The sequence below is a fragment of the Megalopta genalis genome, chromosome 12, assembly GCF_051020955.1.
Source record: "Megalopta genalis isolate 19385.01 chromosome 12, iyMegGena1_principal, whole genome shotgun sequence".
Lineage (NCBI taxonomy): Eukaryota > Metazoa > Arthropoda > Insecta > Hymenoptera > Halictidae > Megalopta > Megalopta genalis.
The window spans coordinates 4432719-4452731 of record NC_135024.1 but is presented as its reverse complement, the minus strand read 5'-3'; the positions used below and the strand labels follow the sequence as shown (position 1 = coordinate 4452731).

General features: G+C 39.2%; 2 protein-coding genes across 2 annotated transcripts in view; one reads left to right on the top strand and one right to left on the bottom strand.

Annotated features, from left to right (window-relative positions):
- Positions 1–17980, top strand: part of Rpn2 (Regulatory particle non-ATPase 2) — a 118331-nt gene extending 100351 nt beyond the window's left edge. The window contains exons 11-14 of the mRNA XM_033484738.2: positions 12919–13253; positions 14949–15301; positions 16099–16489; positions 17603–17980. Of these exons, the coding sequence (XP_033340629.2) occupies positions 12919–13253; positions 14949–15301; positions 16099–16489; positions 17603–17673 (1150 nt within the window). The 3' untranslated portion in view covers positions 17674–17980. The remainder of the gene's footprint in view (positions 1–12918; positions 13254–14948; positions 15302–16098; positions 16490–17602) is intronic.
- 5-HT2B (5-hydroxytryptamine receptor 2B) overlaps positions 1–20013 on the bottom strand; it is a 162496-nt gene that overhangs the window by 30059 nt on the left and 112424 nt on the right. Inside the window, exon 4 of the mRNA XM_033484739.2 lies at positions 9483–9702. Within this exon, the coding sequence (XP_033340630.1) occupies positions 9483–9702 (220 nt within the window). The remainder of the gene's footprint in view (positions 1–9482; positions 9703–20013) is intronic.

Here is a 20013-nt window from a genome sequence, read left to right as displayed (position 1 = left end):
CATAGCGATAGGGATTAAAGAAGACGTCCGAAGGAATGTCGGTTCCGCCAATTGCATGGAAATTGCACGGCAGTCGCGAAATCAGGGAAATTTCTTCCTTCCTCGAGCAAGAACAAAAAGACGTCGGAGGCGTTTTATTCACTCGATTCCGTGGAATTTACCGGTGATTCATCGCCTCTATAATTCGGGCCGTTCGGACAGCTTTTTATCGGCGATCGAGGAACGGCGGCCGACCATCCCTTCGTGTTCTCGATCGCCTGATCGGGGTCGTAATTACAAGAAATTTCGTGATCCTCTCTTGGTGTCCCTAGGTGTCCCTTTCTCCCTCTCCCCCCTCTCTCTCTCACTTTCCACGGCTACGCGAGAATCGTCCCGCGATTTCGAGGATCGTAAAGCCCGTGGATCGCCGAGTAACGCTTGTTTAATGGCCTCGGACCGTCCCCGAATTGTCCACGTGCCACGAAAGTTCAAATAAAGATTCGCCGTGCACGGCCATTGCGTTCGACCGCGCTGAATTTCCAATTCGCTTTAACGATTCCCCGCGCCGGGAAAGCCGATACCGAGTGCTAAAACTTGGGGCGCGAAGTTACAGAGTTCTTCAGCATCGCCCGGTATTTGTCTTTCAACGTTCTGCAATTCCAAGCGACGCGAGAACTCCGCCCGAACACCGCCCGAACCTGCCGACAAATTCGAACGATTGTTTTATACGATTCGGCGGAATCTTTGTTCTCGATTCTGAGATTTCGGAGGTCGCGAGCTTTTTGGAAAATGAAGGAGAACTTTTTAGGAGGATTTTAGAGTGTTTGCTGGCGATTTTTGCAACCATCAGCAATCACGTTTACTGTCCGATGCTTTCTATGTTCGTGTATTTTTCTGAGATCTTCTTGAATTTCTCGAGTAAATTATTATTAGCTTAATTAATTGTTTAATTGTTTGTCATTGAAACGTTTCAAAGAACTCGATAGAATTTTATTTTTAATTTAAACGCGTCAATAAGTGATGCTTATTTATTGTAGAAGATTTATTCGTTCTTTTTATATGTAGACGGTTTATGAAGGGATCTATTTATTTTCTGAATAATTTCAATAAATTGCAAGTAATCGAGTCTCAGGATGTTTTCAGTGTTTCGTGCCTCGGCTATTCGTTTTTAGCACGAACGTGTGAAATCTGCAGTCTATCGATCATTATGAGGAATACTGCTGAGCCACTGCCTCAAAGCCCGTATCAAAGTAATTTGTTTAATAATACCAAAATCACCTTCCATTGTTTTAGATTTTAAAAAGTGTCTCGATGAAATTTCATTTCTGTAAAAATGCGACGACGGAAATGCACGCAGAAGTAAAAAAGAGAATGGTTGACAAGGGTTTTTATCAAGTAGTCTAGAAATTTTATAAAATCATTTGGATGTTCGACGAAGTTGATTAGATTTTTATCCCCTACGCTAATCATCTCTGCGAACGAAAAGCACTATAATTCTAAATACACACAGTTCCGCGATGTTATCAACGGTAATTAAAACGTGGATTTTATGCATTTAAAAAACGCAACAACGTCGAACATTTTACTCGCGCGTGCAATTTGTGCAAACTCAGATTCTCGTGGGTGTTGACTTCGTTAATTAAAATAAGTATATTTGACTTCACTTTGTCGATAGTTAATTAAACTGAGTATGTTTGCATTATCTTTTATTAAATTAGTTAATTAAATAGTAAAGGAATGCATGAATGCAACACACCGTGTAAAGATCTCACTTCTTTTAACGTCGCGCGCGTGAAATTTTATGATTAATTAAAACGACGCGTCGAGACATGCATACGTTTTGTCTAATTGCCTACATAAAAACGAATATAAAGCTCCTTCTACAGAACACTTGAGAATTCTAGGATATTGTTGATTTACTTTTATGCTACTTTTGATACAATATGGTCTGCTGGTGCTCTTATCGACAGAACAATTCAATGATTCGTATGCATTCATCATTAATGACGTGTGTATATTTATTGCTCGATATAACAATTTACCTTGAATTGTTGCGCGATCTAATTTGCATTTCGCTTCAGTATCGCAGTAATTGGACGTCTAGCATCTGCACCACTACCACCAGTTATTAATTCTAATTGTTCGTAATTCCTGTGTAATTGAATAGAAATCAATTTTACTTATAAATCCTCGTTAGATTTCGTAAACGCTATTTTGTCTTCCAATTCTCCTAGCACTGGTAATTCCCAATATTATGAATACGATGCGATTTCAATACATTGTTAAACACACATAGATAGTCATTTGATGATCAAAAATCTGCTAGTGTTCCTAATTTCGTTATTAATACAATGCGATTTCAAAATGCATTGTTAAATGAGCACAGAATTCATGGTCGAAAATATTTGTTATAGCAGAAACGATTCTAGAATTTGGAGCACTAATTTGAATTATCATGATTAGGCTGTGAATTTTATGCATTTATGGCAAAATGGATATGGGAAACATAAAATAGTGAAAAGATTAAAAGCGACTAAGAATGTTGATCTATTAACATCTGTTAAGTGAAAATAACGCGTATCATCTCTTGCCTTTTATCTATTCAAAATTATGTCATTATACTTACAACGAATGATTGGAAAATAAACAATGTTAAACAGAAATATATCAACATTATTTTGTGATAGCTACTCGCATAGAGTTGCGCTAAATTAAATTGTCTGCACACGCATATTTTTTTACACGCAAGAGTTTAATTTCAACTTATTAAAACTATTTGAGGAAGGAAAATCTTACACTTTTCAATTTCTCTCTCTCTCTCTCTCTCTCTCTCTCTCTCTCTCTCTCTAAACATCATCTCAATCGAATATGATTACGTTAACGAAAGTGTTTGTTTATCGTCGAGAGTTTGCCGATCAATATTGAAATTTTCCTAGTCCCGCGTTCTAGATGCTCGCGTCGGGAAATTCCTACGTCGTCTTTTTTCGGCCTTTCGTTTCGCGAACGGTTTTGGCGCGAGTCGCGGCGGCCACGAAATACCGGGCGATCAATTTGCAAGTTAAATTGCTCGATGCAAATCTTCGAGCCGAAAGAGGCGTCGGTTCACGGCCCAATTTGCCGGCGCCCCGGCTCGCGGAAGTTTGCCGGTGTTCTTTGCAATTTGTCGGTCGACTTTGTCAAACAATAGGGCGAGAGCCCTGCCTCTGTTTTCTGCAATCTTTTTCTATTTACCTTCCATTAATCTCGTTAAAAGGGGCTCTCAAGAGATTCGCCAGCAGCCTGGCCAAAATGAAATCGTTCCAGGCGTTGCAAACTCGTCGAACCGACGAATTATAAATTGATATACCCAATTGAACTGTTTGCATTCGACGATGATGGGGGAAAGGATTCCTCCAAACCGGTGCGCCGGCGTTTCCATCATTTTTAATTACGCAATGATTCGTTTCTTTTTCTTGAACGAAACAGTTCTTTTATACTGGATTTTCACAATTTTTTCCTTGATGAACTTGTCTGATCCAATATTCGTCGTTGAATTTCTGTTTTATCCGGGAGAATATGAGCAGCGAGAATAAACGTGTCGGAAGTTCAGAAACCATTAAGTTTCTAATTTAAAAATGGAAAAAGAACCTTTTTATATTTCGAGTCAATTAAATGTTCGAGTTAATTAGATATCAACGAGAACATTGATTTAAAACGTTATTCCCTTTTAAAAAGTGTCTTCGCGTAATTGCGTGGATAATTATAGACTGACTTAAAGTTAATTAAACTTAATAGATTTTTAGTGATATTTAAGCGAAAACTTAACGAAACATCGTATTTATACATTCCTGTATTAGAAATAACAGAAAATAGAAATATACAGATATGGTATTTCGTTAAGTTTTTCATATTAAAAATAATAGAAAATAGAAATATACAAATATGTTATTTTGTTAAGTTTCCCTTTAGATATCGCTAAGAAGTTAAAAGTTACCGAGTCTATAACTATGCACGCCACACTGCGTACATATCTGTCCACAACTGTATTTTCTCTTTCACCCGATTTTATTGGAAGGCTTGTTCCCCGTGATAAAAGATAATGGAAACAGGTCGAAGTAAACGAGGCAGCGCTGGTGCAACGTTGCAGAACATCGGTAAAGAATGGAAACACGACGGTACGCGTGCACGAGGTCAGAAATCAGCGTGAGTTAGGTAGCCCCGAGTAAATAATCGAATCTTCCCATCGAACGGACTAGCGGCCAGTTAACGGGAATCGATAAATCCAAGTTTCTAGGCTGCGATAATTAGTCCCGGCCGTTATGGGCGTCGATTTTTAACGGAGTCGCCTCTATTCCGTCGCTGGAGGGACTCGCTTTAAGGTTTCTAGCCCGGAAAAGAGATCAGTTTCTTTTCTCGGCGGGGTTTCCCGCGAACCGAAGAACCCGGCCAATCTATGGGAACACTTAATCGCGATCTCCGACGAAGCGCCAAAGGCCGAACGTCACGGGATTAAGCCGAAATTCTTTGCGGTGCTCGTCCCAACTTCGAAATACGTATGTACACCCGACACGAAGTGTCTTTTTCTCCATTGATTTTAGTTTGCTTTCACGCCAGAATTTTTCTTTTACCGAATAATGTATTGGCACACGAATTAATTTCATCAACAATATCTTTGAATGCTCTCTTGGATGAATTCATTTTTTGGAGATTTCTCGCGAGTTAATTTTCGACGTCAATTAAACCGACGGATACTTAACACTTTATCGACCGCTAGCCTATTTATCGGCTTTTCGATTGCCAATGTTTATCGATCGCTAGCCTATTAATCGGCTTTTCGATTGCCAATGCTTATCGACCGATAGCCTATTAATCGACTTTTAGCTATCGACGGTTTTCGCTTCTTTACTGTTTTGTTAGTAGCTGACCTCCTGTATGCTGACCTCCCCATATCCTTATGAATTATAATTAGAATAATAATTATTATTTCTTATTATTTTTAAAGGAATAAGCACAACACAATGAATAGCGAAAATTTAGCCGGTACTGGGAGCAAATGCGCGCGCGACTAAGCCAGTCCTTACTGAGTGGCAGCCTCAACCACGACCGGACGATAAAGTGTTAAAATAATTTCGATCGCATCAGAAATCATTCCAGATAACTGAATCGTTTTTTATTTCATATTCTCGACGTCCATATTCTGTTCGATGAACACAATTCAATTCAATGCTCGAAGAAAGCCTCGTTCGTTATTTCATCTTTAATCGAACACGATCGAAAAGTGGCTCTCTCATCGAACGCGCGGCAGTCGTTTAAAAAAAAAAAAGAAAGAGCGAGCAGGATTTCGGAGCGAAGAAATTATGACGGATTTGGTGGGTCATTAATCTTGAATGGAGAAACATGGCGTCGTTGATCGCGCGATAACCCGATAATCGGGGAAACCGCGAAATCCGATTACGTTCGGGTCTTTTGGGAATTATCAACGTCAAGAGAGAGAGAGCCGTTCTCTCATCGGCTTCCCAGCGCGCGCACATGAACTTTATTTATCGTCGGAGCAACGTGTCCGCTAATTCGCTTCTTTAACGTTAATATTTGGATAGCCAACACCTGCGTGTAACGCACACTTTCGCTCATTAATCACCGAGCAGTTACCGTTGGCCCGCGTAGACCCGGGACAAATTGATGACTCGACGTTTCTTGAATTATAGAATATAATTAGTTACTATTGATCTCTTTCATCTCTTTCATCAAACTGTGAAATCACCGTTTTTCTGACAGAATTCTCAAGGATAGCAAAAAATTAATTTATTCTCTTAATTCGAAGTGCGTAAAACAGAATGATTGAAGTGAAATTTAATGCAAAATAACTATTTTTTTTAATATCATTTTGTAAGGTTCTCTTGTCGTATATTTCCTTTTTTTACCGTTTTTCTGTCAGTAAACTTAAGATTTTATATAAATCGAGGTAGACGTTTGTAAATTAAATAAATTATGGAGAAACAGGTTAAAGTAAATTAAGAAAGATTTCTAGAATTAACGAGACACATTAGAAGGCTTACAATTGTAACCATTTAGTAGATATAGTCACGATATCACATTTGTGGGAGGAGATAAATAGAGTCAGTAGGAGGAGCCAGGCAGAAATACTAAAAAAAAAACTGTAGAAACTTACTGAGAAAAGTGAAAAACAAAATAATAGGAGGGCACGAGGAAATGAACGAAAAACGGAAAAAATGACTTAATAAAAGGAATTAAAGAGAACTGAAATGAAATTATTGGGAGGAGCTAAAAACCATTGATTATAAGTGGCTGCAAAGTATCGGTAACTACGTTGTTAAAATTACTGCCAAATCTAATCGATACTGATTTTAGTGAAAAATATCGATTTTGATCCTGAAACAATAGTCCCCCGAAATAGTAAACGGTATAAGCTCCGCCCATTTCCCCTCTGTCGCTCGTTATTCGTTGTCGATTAATGCCTCTATTTTTTCAACTATTACACAAAGTGCTATTATGCGAAAAAATCCTTTAAAAAATAAATAAACAATGTTTTTTCATCCAGTAACTGACAAGCAAATTGAAATCATATTGCGTAGCGAACGTTCCGTTCCCATCGAATTCCAAGGAACTGTAAGACAAATTTTCTTTGGACCCGCGAGCACATCGCATCGATATCGGAATTGGCCGCCGCAAATCGACTTACACCGGTCCCCTCCGTTCACGCCGGCGATTTCTTTGAACTCTCTTGAAAACGGAAGCGGTTCCCGCGAACAAGATCGTCTCCCCCGAACGGAAAAATCGCGACAAAGCGGCCGGACAATTTCTGCCGGGGCAAATCGATCGATTACCAGGATTATTGGGTTCCGCGACGCTTCAAAGACCGTGTCCTCCTACGCGGCGGGCTTTATCGATATACCGGAAATGAAACGTTACTTGCCACAATAGCCTGTCCGATGATCGGGAATGTATCGCGGCGGATCTCATTTTAACGGTCGATTTTTATCAGTGCTTGTAACGGATCCGCGAGCGCGACCGACGGAACGCGCCGCTTCACGATTTATTCGCCTTTTTATTTATGCACGTTCGGGCGCCGCGACTGCTCGACACTAAATTATCGATATTTATTACGCAACATATTTCCTGGATTTATGGCACCGGCATCGGTCCGCGTCGTAACAAACGCGAAATTTTCGCGACGGAATTCATTTTATTTACCTGCCAAAGATCAGTCAAATCAATTCTCCGATGATGCATTTTCGTTTATCCTTCGCCTTGGCACACTTCTTCGTGTGCAGTGTTTTAAAAAATCGTTTCGCTTGCAAACTTGAAAACAGAAATCGAGCGAATAGGCGAATTGTTTAATACGACGATTAAAAGGAATATTTAAATATTATAAATAAATGATATTATAATAAAATAATAATTATAATAATATAATAATATTGCAAATAAATATGAATATTTAGTAATTAAATACGATGATTAAAAGGAGGGAGATTATTATTTCATTTTGATAATTAAATAGGTGATTTAAAGAAAAGAAATAATTACATGCTTCATATTGATTGTATTTTATCCGATGTCAAATAGATGATCGCAAACGAAGAAATTATTGCTTCATTTTATTGTGTAAGATGTCAAGTAGATGATTCAAAGAAACCGTTTTAAATACTTTATGGCGGCAAAAATCCTTTGAGAAAGTCGAAGCATTAGAACGGTTTATTAAAATTCATGGCGTCCCATTGTCATTTTTTCCCTTCGGCACACACTATTGCTTTGTAAAGTATCATCTTAAAGATTCCTGTTCAATGAAGAAGCCAGGCTTCTCCTTTCCGGGGATCACGAGAATTTCCAAGAGTTTCCTCGCAGCCATAACGGATCGACGGGTCAAACTTTGAACGCGTTAGAACTACTTTTCTGACAGAGATGACGCGGGACTGCATAAGCGTGCACCATCTTTCGTGAACCGGCGAACCAGCTTTTTCGTTCCGCAGTTCAATCTACTGTTCCCGAAAGAAATAATTTCAAGCTGCTCTCGGTAGTATCCCGTCCAGCACAAAGGAACCCCGTGGATTAACCTCGCTTTAAAACGCTCTCCTTCGCCTCGAAGCGTTCGGCTCTCTTTCTCTCTCTCTCTCTCTCTCTCTCTCTCTCTCTCTCTCTCTCTCATCAAGCTACCCTCTCCCCCTTTACATTATTGATTCTAACTACGATTTCTACCGGTCGAGCTCCTTTCACGATCGGTTTTATCTTACCAACGGTAAACAACAACCAAAACAATTCTGTGTACTTCGTAAATATTTATTTCCTCGCAGCTCGGAATGTTAGAATTTCGTTTCTAGGTAGAAAGGTTTGACGCACTCCTCCGACAATGTTACTGCGACACAATCGCAAAGCGATGATGTCTGCTTGACAGAGCGAAATTCGTTCATTGTTCTATCCTGAATGGTCGATGATGATGATGATGATGACGATGACAATGACGATGACGATGATGATGATGATGCTGATGATGAATATGAAGAGCAACTGGAGAAAAAGGTCGGAAATGTTTATTTAACGGAAGAATGGAAATTACTGGAATCCTTTGTAACTGATAAAAAAGCAGCTTTTCAATTCAATTTTCAAAATTGATATACGAGTGAACTACGTAACGTGATTATATTAAATAGGGTGACGCAGTTAACCCTTTGCATTCGCGCGAGTGGTGACTCCGAGACACCGCGAGAAGTTTCTGTACCAAGAACAATTATTGTCATAATTTTTATCGTAATATAATATATAATTTAGAAATATATTTTTAAAAATATACAATTCTTTGTCATAAAATTTATGTTAATAGGCCCAATTTTATTCGAATAATCTGCAATAAGCCACATCGAATGAAAATAATGAAAAAGAATGTCTCGGATTTAGAGTTAAAATAGCTTAGTGTGCAAAGGGTTAATACGTCATAAAATTTATGTCAATAGGCCCAATTTCGTCCGAATAAACTGCAATAAGCCACATCGAATGAAAATACTGTAAAAGAATGTCTCGGATTTAGAGTTAAAATAGCTTAGTGTGCAAAGGGTTAATAGTTATAAAATTTATGTCAATAGGCCCAATTTCGTCCGAATAAACTGCAATAAGCCACATCGAATGAAAATACTGTAAAAGAATGTCTCGGATTTAGAGTTAAAATAGCTTAGTGTGCAAAGGGTTAATACGTCATAAAATTTATGTCAATAGGCCCAATTTCGTCTGAATAAACTGCAATAAGCCACATCGAATGAAAATAATGAAAAAGAATGTCTCAGATTTAGAGATAAAATAGCTTAGTGTGCAAAGGGTTAATATCTCTCGGTGCAGATCGCATTTCGATAGCGTTCGCGGCACAAAAGTCCCACGGAACCAGTCGGTAAATTCTCTCGCATCGGAAAAAGTGGCCATAAAGGAAACGAGCATCCCGACCGTTTTCCCGCGTGACCGTCGTTCGCGGTTCATTCAGAAATGTAACAGGTCAGTGTACCTGATAATACACTAACCTCCCGGTGGTGGTCCCTGCGGGCCACCTAGCCATCCGGAGTACCAACCTCCCGGCGTTCCCCCAATGTTCTGTCTCTGTTCCGCCAGCAATCGGACCGTCAACGCGTACGTGAGCAGCATCACGCCCAGCGGTATATAAAAGCAGATTATGCTGCCGATCAGCTTGTAAAGCGGGTCCGGTATCTGGCATGCGCCGTCCACCAGTACCGAATCGTCGTCCTGCAACAGTCGTAAACAGGATTATGCACTTAGCGTTCTATCCGATGCAGTCGGTCCTCGATGCTACTCGAGGCAGGTTTTTCTTCTACCATGCTTTCAGTAGAATTTTATTCGAACGACGTTTCGAACGAATTCTTTGAACAACATCTTTTTGTTCGAAAAAATTCTTCGAATTCAATTTTATTTCGAGAAAGTATTCCTCGAATTATTCGAAATAGTTTTCAAATAAAATGTTATTCGAATAGAATTTTATTCGGGGAAGTTATTCGCAATGTTATTCGAATAGAATTTTATTCGGGGAAGTTATTCGCAATGTTATTCGAATACAATTTTATTCGGGGAAGTTATTCGCAATGTTATTCGGGGAATTTATTCGCAATGTTATTCGAATAGAATTTTATTCGGGGAATTTATTCGCAATGTTATTCGAATACAATTTTATTCGGAGAATTTATTCGCAATGTTATTCGAATACCAATTTTATTCGGGGAATTTATTCGCAATGTTATTCGAATACAATTTTATTCGGAGAATTTATTCGCAATGTTATTCGAATACCAATTTTATTCGGGGAATTTATTCGCAATGTTATTCGAATACAATTTTATTCGGGGAAGTTATTCGCAATGTTATTCGAATAGAATTTTATTCGGGGAAGTTATTCGCAATGTTATTCGGGGAATTTATTCGCAATGTTATTCGTATACAATTTTATTCGGGGAAGTTATTCGCAATGTTATTCGAATAGAATTTTATTCGGGGAATTTATTCGCAATGTTATTCGAATACAATTTTATTCGGGGAATTTATTCGCAATGTTATTCGAATACAATTTTATGCGAAATAGTTTCCAAATGAAATGTTATTCGAATCAAATTTTATTCAAAAAGTGTCCGACTCTGATCAACGCAGAGCCTATCGTACCGATCATGTCGACGTTTCGCATTTTTTATTTCGAAATACTTGGTATCGCAAAGGCGCTTTTTATACGAAACGATCGAATCAATTTTTTAACCGAAACGTACGTTCTAATAAAAACGGTGAAATGTCCAATTAGATTCAGACTTGTCATTCTCATAGAAGAGCATACGTCAGTCGCATTTGGCGCTCGGTAGATTTAGTGTTAAGTTGTCGATGTCGGGGAAGTTTCTCGGGGCTTGCGCCACCACAACCAGGGTTCATGAAAATTCTGAATCCGATCGATCTCAAACCTGACGCTAGAATTCCTTGTGAATGGTTTCGTCTGTGTTTGGTCCTGCGATTGCAATCGTGGATTCTGGGATTGGTTTTCTGGGTCATTGGCACTGCTAATTACCTAGTTAACATAACGGTTGGAGGGTTGAATTGGGTACCGTTTGTTTGTGACGCTTACAGGTGGGGGCTCTGTGCTTTATTGCTCTGGTAGGCAAAGCTGATGGAATTAGTGCGGATGCTCGGACAAGAGACTGCAGGATAACTGTCGGGGGTGATTTTGCGTTTACGGCTACGCGTAAAATTCAAGTTATCGCGGTATTGTGTCAGCTTTTGTTTCGAGATGTTGCTCATTTTCTTCTAGATTCTCTGGATCTGTCACAGATATGATGCCAACATATTTCTATATATACATTCAATGCCGTTCAATTAATATTTAATTGTACAAATAGTTCATATTTTATTATTCATTTAATTCGCATTTAATTCTTCTATTAATTTAATTCTCCGTCTATATATAATGTCTATATAATGTCCTAATTTTGTAGAAGATATTAAGATTCTCTATGTCAGCTTATCCGTCCATTAACAATATACCAGCGCAGCAGACAGTCCAAGAATCTTTATGACTCGTTAAAGATGAGTTCGCATGCTCAAAGTAATTATGTTCACAATGTTAGAAAAGTTGCAAGGAAAGTTTTGATGGCGATTGAATGCAACGCAAGTGAATTAAATAGAAGCATTTCATCCTAGATAAACTGATGGACTCATCATTGAGGCTACTCAAAAAACCATTTCTAAAATACGAGCACATTAGCCGTTCACTTAAGCCGTTTTCTTTTTTAAATAAATTAATGGGTCACTTATCGTTAACCGAGGACTGAGGATCAAGATGTCTTATGAAGTTTCAGCTATCAAACAAACTTCCGCTCTCCCTTTCTCTCTGTTTTACTGCGTTCCATCGCTCTAAAGCCGCGGTTTGTCACAGTTATGAATAATAATCAGTGACGAATCGTTGCTGGGAAGACGCGGTCTCAGAAGACCTCTAGAGGCGAGTACAACAGGTGTCGCTCGACAATGGCGTTCTTGCCTCTACTTTTCGTAAAGGGGATGATAATCCGGAGCTGTGGAAGTGTTCGCCTACGATTACTAACACACGTTTCAGAAACTGAACCAAACCTAACGAAAATTCCAGAAAAGAATTTTGAAAATGCATATGTTTAATAACATATCTGGTTCTTCCAGTGATTGAAGTGCTTATTATTATTGTTATTATTATTATTATTATTATTATTATTATTATTATTAATCTGATACTAAATAAATACAATTATAATTTTCAAGTTCTGTGTTTGAAGTTTGAAGGCATATTGTAATTACTTTCTCAATGAAACTGATCTTATTATTCGCTAAGAGACTGTCGTCTTCTTAACAGTCACATGTTGGTTGATTTCGACCCGCAGCCAAGAAAACATTGCCTGAATTAAAACTGTATAGAAACGTTGAACGATGTAAATTGGAATAGAAAATCATTATCATAGCGTAAATGTGACGAATTTCTCTCTAGGTTATATTTAATGCCGTGGCAATAATTCCACAACAAGTTTAATTACCCAAACCGAAGACTGTTAACGTTTACATAAACATCGAAGTTCGTCCAATAGAACAAGTCTTCGTATTTCACTTCGTGCGGTTTCCGTTCGATCGTCCAACGAAGCTCGGCGCGATCGCGTTGCCCGGATCGCATCCCCGGAATCGCCCCAAACAGACTGCATTTTTCCCCCACCGTTTCGCATTATCAGTGGTTTACCGCAGCATTTGTCATCCGCAGGTACGAGAGCCAGCGTTGATAATTGTAGTCGCGTTCCCTTTCCGAACAAAGGATTTTCGCGGCATCCGCAATCAGCAATTTCATAGGCCAATAATATCCAGAAATTTGTGTCCCGGTGTATATCTCGCCCGGGAACGGTGGCCTACCCCGAAGCCACCGGTGTATTCACCGTTCGCGTCGTATTTCTGTTGCAGAACGCCGGAACAATGTCCGAGCGTGGTGTCCTTGCTGGCTGAAAGCTATAATCCTCACGTGAGATACGGAGCGGCGATGGCTTTAGGGATCGCGTGCGCCGGAACAGGATTGAAGGAGGCTATAGCTCTGCTGGACCCGATGACCAATGATCCGGTGAACTTCGTACGGCAGGGAGCCCTGATCGCGTCCGCGATGATCCTGATCCAACAGACCGAGGCCACCTGTCCACGTGTCAAGGATTTCCGTGCGCTCTACGCCAAGGTCATCGTCGACAAGCACGAGGACGTCATGGCGAAGTTCGGCGCGATTCTCGCGCAAGGCATCATCGACGCCGGTGAGTTCATCTTTTCTTAACCCTTTCGCTACTACGGGCCACTATAGTGGCCATCCATAAGATGTCACTGAGGTACTACGGGCCACTATAGTGGCCTTTCGTATGATGCCACTGAGGTACTACGGGCCACTATAGTGGCCTTTCATAAGATGCCACTGAGGTACTATGGGCCACTATAGTGGCCTTCCATAAGATGCCACTGAGGTACTATGGGCCACTATAGTGGCCTTCCATAAGATGCCACTGAGGTACTATGGGCCACTATAGTGGCCTTCCATAAGATGCATTATATTGCATAATGTTATTTCCTCTCATACTGTAAATTAAAGAGCGCATGCTAAGACGTTATAAATACCCTGGAATAGCAGCTTGGGTTCTCCGCCGCGGTACTCCCGCTGACGATCGGCGTCGCGTAGCGTGCAGTGATGTCGCGGCGCTCCGTTCAGCGGAAGTACCGCGGTGGAGAACCCGCCCGTAGCGAAAGGGTTAATTCGTTGTTCATTGTTATTATTATTTATTCGATATTTATTTCCATCGACCGCGAATTTTGTGCGCTTACGCGAGAAAAAGATAAGTAGACGCAATTTAAAACAATGGCAAAATTTGTATAATATTGATTGATACATGCCAACGTACATGTAATAGAATAGTCGAATAAAAGAGAGTTCATACAGCAGAACGTTCAAATGAAATAGAGTTCATATAGTAGAACGTTCGAGTGGAAGAGAGTTCGTATAATCAAACGTTGTCATAACGTGCGTTTATACAACGGAGGTTCCACCGTATACTGCATACTGGGATCATAAGCGACCTCATCATAATCTTCCTATCTCATTCCGTAGTAAAAGTTTAGTTCTTATTATTTTGCTGATACAATTTTTAATCGAGCTTGAAAATCAGTTTTTTATTATAGTCTATTAAGTAAACTAAAGTTTCTTGGGATCTACGAAGTTATTTTACGTTATACTACGAAATAATGGGATTTATCACGTTCATTATCGTTTATGGTCGTTGCAAATGATAGTTCCAAAAAATATTACGCTTTACAGATCCGGACAATGTTTCTGCGTCAAACTGAATATACAACTATCATTTATAACAATCCACAGTATTCGTGCCGGGTAAAAAAGCTCGAAAAGAATTGCGAATCTAATTTACATATCACTGACATACGCATTCTATAAATATTTTTATAAAGAACGTACTGTTATCAAAATACACAAGCAATATATGCTAATAGATAATCCTCGCAAAATTGTCGTAAAGTTAAACCGAAAAGAAATAAGTATCGAAATTATGCGAAAAGGTCCAGTTCAAGGTGATTTTAATCAAAGTTATAAGTATTCGTGTCGATTTATTTCTCTATTTCTTCAACGACAACAAATGATTTAATTGTTATTAGCATATTTAACAAATTGCGATGTCGCGACTGTATTTAAAATTGCCATTTGCATATCTACGAATTAGTCGTGGTGTCGCAATATTCTTAAAAATTAGTTACGACATCGCAATTTGTTAAATATGCTAATAACAATTAAATCATTTGTTGTCGTTGAAGAAATAGAGAAATAAATCGACACGAATACCTAACTTTGATTAAAATCACCTTGAACTGGACCTTTTCATTCAAGCGCCGTTTATCGCAGAAAAATAGGATGAAATGCCGTTTCTATGTAACGACAACAATTGTTTCAGGTGGTCGGAACGTGACGGTGTCCCTGCAATCGAGGACAGGCCACACGAACATGTTAGCGGTGGTCGGTGCTTTGGTGTTCACCCAGTACTGGTACTGGTTCCCGTTGGCCCACTGTTTGGCCCTCGCATTTACGCCGACTTGCTTGATCGCTCTAAACGCGCAGCTGAAAATGCCGAAGCTGGAGATACGCTCGAATGCTAGGCCAAGCGTTTATGCTTATCCAGCGCCTTTGGAAGAGAAGAAACGCGAAGAAAGGGAGAAGGTCACCACCGCGGTCCTCAGTGTCGCTGCCAGGACCAAGAGACGCGAGGTTGAGAGGAAAGCTCGGGATTCTCATGAGAAGATGGACGTGGTTGGTATCAGTCTTTTTTAGCACTATATCATTTCCAATACTTTGATTGCATCCTCTGTCATGTTTGCATAGCCGAAAGTCTTCAGAAAAGTCTAAAAAATTAACTTTCATATTGATACATTGAGTGAAGCTTTATCATGATTTACGCGAGGCAGAAATTAATTTTTGTTTTGATGTATCCAGATTTCAGTTCGCGGTTCTGTAAGATATCGATTAACTTTGATATTGATATATCGAACGAGCCTTGTCAGGATTTGTGAGATGTAAAAGATTGATCTTTATTTCAATGTACTGTAGAGTTACGTCAAGACTTCTGTGAGAAAGTTGATTTCTAAAATTGAATTTTTGCTCTTATCTATAGAACATAGTTTTGTTAAGATGTCCAGAACGCAAAAGTTTATTTTTACGTTATTACATTAAGTATCTTTATTTTTATGTTATTACATCAAGTGATATTTTTATTAGGATCTCCATGACGCACGAATTAATATTTATTGCGACGCATTCGGTCATCTTTCGTTAGAATCTCTAACGTGTAAATAGATATCTTAATTGTATTAAATTTATTTATAAGAAATATAGTTCTATATTGCAATGCGCGAGCATGCGGTAATTTTGTACAATAATGTGTAATAATATTTGTAATAATATCTCCTTCCATGCGCACGTGAACGGTAACGGTGAAACCGTGTTTCGATAACGTGGTTATCCCGTTCCACGCAACGAACATATATTTTTATTAATATCGTGTAATACCGTGATCGTGTAATATCGTGTCACCGTGTCTGCAATAACAGGATCCGCCGGAGACAAAAGAGACCGTGGAGGTGAAGGAAGCGGCGGCGACGGCTGCGGCGGCGCCGAAGGAAGTCGACGAGAAGAAAAAGGAGAAAGAGGAGAAGGAAGCGAAGGAAGCGAAGGAGGCGAAGGAGAAAGTCGAGAAGAAAAGCAAGGACGAGCCTGAGAAAGCCGAGAAAGGCGAGAAAACCGAGGAGAAGAAGAAGGAAGTGGAGCCGAACTTCGAGATACTTCAAAATCCGGCTCGGGTTTTACGGCAACAACTGAAGGTGATCCAGCTGGTGGATGGCAGCCATTACGCTTCTGTGAAGGACCTCCAGATAGGAGGTATCGTCATGGTTAACCATATACAGCCTGATACCGAGGAGGAACTTGTGGAGCCAGTTGCTGGTAAGTGGTTCAACATTGATCTTGCTTAAAACTCCGACGCGAACTATCGAGCCACGCTTATTTAAGCTGATAATTAGGCTGCGGATGTTTGCGCAAATATTGATGTTCGTGCACTAATTTATACGAAGGTAGAATCGAAAATTCTTCGGCGTACCTTCGGGACGATCGAAATCTCGCGAACGCGTTCTTAATATTTTCTTAATGTTTTCTCAATATTCAGAAGATCGATATTGATACGAACGCATAAAATTTGCAGTTTGTTAATTACGGTTAGCTTGCCGTTAGAAATGTTTGGTCGAAGCACAAGTAGTCCGAGAACTTAATTTTCTCCGCGGAACCGTAATAAAAGTGTAACCGTAATGAAAGATTCTCCGGTGTTATAAACATTTATCAAAATTCAGTGATAAAAGACCGAAGATCTATTGTTATTACCAGCTTTGAATATAAATTCATTCGCAACAGATTTGAAACGAATTCGCACGACGTGTAAGAAGGTCTCGATAGAAACGGCATTTTTACTTGACATTACATTTTCAAGACAAACTGATTAATTAATGCTCGGATCGTATTATTGTTTCACATGCAATACCATTAAATTGTGCAGTTACACGGCTACCTCCATTCCTGTCTATACAATGTATCACGAAGAATAAAATCCAGACGACAAAAGAACAATAAAACTGGAATTACTGCGCAATATACTGCAATGATTAAAATTGCATTTTACTGCATTCGTTGCGTTGCAATCTTCTTTATTGTCCGCAATATTTCCGCGCGGACAATGCAGCCGTTAACAAATAGAAACATACTGCGTCAGTTTCAGCGTAATATCCTGTTCGGAGATCCAGAAATTTTGGTTCCCGTCCGATAGAATCGTTTCGTTTTTTATTAATTCGCCGGGTGCATTTTTGACGAACCGCTCGACGAACGGTAAGCATTATAGTCGATCGAAAGCGACGCAATTCCGTCGTGCTGTTACAAAACAAGCTGGCAACTTTGTCGTTCCCGTTTCCGGCGAGTGCATCTTCGTCACTGTCGCGATCGATATGCGCGTCTGCATCGTCAGAGGAGTAATCAACAATGTCGGGGACCATTATCACGGTTATGTTTCAGCTTTCGGCCCGAAACCGGACGAAGAGAAGGAAGCGGATCCTCCGGAGCCGTTCGAGTTCAACGAGGATTAAAACGTCCCCGGTCGCCTCGTATCGATGATGTTTCCCGTGACAATGGCCGCAGCTGCTCATGTATTCGCGTCATAGTTCGTCGTCGAGGAAGAAATAAAAAAATAAGAAAACGATACTAACACTGTCGTCGACCTCTTCATTTCGAGCATAGGCCGTCCTGCAGCAATACTTTCCCGTTGTTTTCTTTTTTTCATTTTCGTAATACTCAAGTCCGGCCCGCGCCTAATCGCGGTGCCGCCTGTCATCGAGTTGCTATCCTGTCGCCTCGAGAACGTCAATAAAATACCGTTTGCTTTCGTCGACAGTACGCTATATGTCTTTTATTGGAACCTTGTCACCCCTCCTAAGATAAGTATGAACGAAATGATTATACTTTCTCGTGTTTTACTTGTGCAAATCTTCATTTTTTTTGTACATAATTGTGATAAGGGTGTGATCAATTATAATTGTATTTATTATAAAAATGGTTTACGTTGAATAAACATAAGCTGAAGTCTTATCGGAGTGTATCAAATTTTGTGTTTCATTGTTCGTCGAAGTGTGCTGCGGATTTTTATGCATTCTTTTGGGACAATTAGTTTTGTAGGGTACGAGATGCGCGTTATCGATAGTATTTTTATACTTTTCTTACGATAAAAAGTTTTCTAGCAGACAATTAAAATTTTCGCGTTATTTTGACGCTTTCAAAACTCCTAAATGGATGGATGTTCGATTAAAAATCCGCTGTCTAATCGTGAATTAGAAATGCATCGGAATCCGTAGCGTAGATATTACGTACAATATTTTATATTACCTCTGCTTAAAATAAAAAATTTACCTAAAGATTATTTGACAAGTAAATGTATAAAACGAATCATCGTAGAAATCGTCCTTATTTCAGTACAGATATCTTCATGTTTGCGTGGAGATTGTCTCATTCGGTGTGTTGCATGTATGAATTATGTAATGTTGGATAAAAGGGGTTTCGATAATGACATGAATTTTGAGATTGGTCTTTGATGCAATAAAATAGAGGCAGCAACAAAACGGATTGCAAAAATAAGTATTTGATTTACATTATATTCAGGACTAGTCTCGCAATTATTTGGTATCGAAGAACAATTGAGTGGTTTAGGATCATAACGTCCTAAAACTCACTTTCGAAAAAGTTTTGACTTATCTCTTAAAATGTTCTATATGTAAATGCCAAAATGTTCAAAAGACAAGTGAAACAATTTATAGAGTTACTATAAATTAACTGAACTCAAAATTATCTGAAGAATAAATTTGTCCAGTAAAAAAAACAAAATACATATATTAATCAGCACTAATAATCCTTGTTTCTCAAGATTAGGAAAATGTGACTTACGTCACTATGGTTCTAAAATACGCCCAATTGTAATATATCTCGACTGATCTAAATAGATTGTACGTAATGCGACATACGAGAATACGGTTGATTTACGTAATGTTATAGTGAATTCTAAAATAGCAGCAAACAATCGGCAACTATTTTCGCGCCGATGTAATATCGAGTTGCGTTCGAAGACATTTCAAATTACACGTCTTCGCGTAATCCTGGATGTCGATATCGTCGTCGAAGCGATCGCATATCGCGTAGATGAACGATTGACGGACACCTTCGTTCGTATTTCCCATCTATAATAGCTGGCCTATACGTCGTCGGACGATCCGTCATACGAACGAACGTGTCCTGCAAGTTCGCGGACCTTCGTGGACGTAAAATACGTGGTGTGGCCGAGAGGGAAAAGCACGTAGTTCTTCATTGTCCATCACGAGTGACGGGATCTGTCGGGCGGATGTGAAAACGCGGTTCCCAATTAGCTCTTGGCCTCTGGATAATCGACTATGTACCACGACGTAATGTTCCCCGACTGTTGCACGGCGAACAGGTGACTCGGAATATCCCGAATATATGCATTCGGAAGTTAATAATGGAAGCTCTACCGACATTTGCTTGAATAGCTCAATCAGAATGATACGAGAACATTTTACCTATCACGCGTTGCTTCCGAGATAACCGAAGGTTTATTCGATACTAATTATATGATTATAGCCGAACTCGTCTATTCATTTTAGCTTGATAATGATTTTTAAGAGTTTTATTCGAAGGAAATTTTATATTTGAAATATTTGGTTTGTTCTAATTCAATTTGGTTTCATTGCAGCAAAGTAAATGTTACTTCTACGATTATTAATTTCCATTTCATTTATTATTTTCTATTTCGGTATCTGTTCCATTATTAATGGAAATAATGTGTCTACGGCTGTAGCAACAGTGCAGAGTTACGATTTTAATAAATTAAACTACTTTAGAACCATGAAAGGTTTTAAAGATTA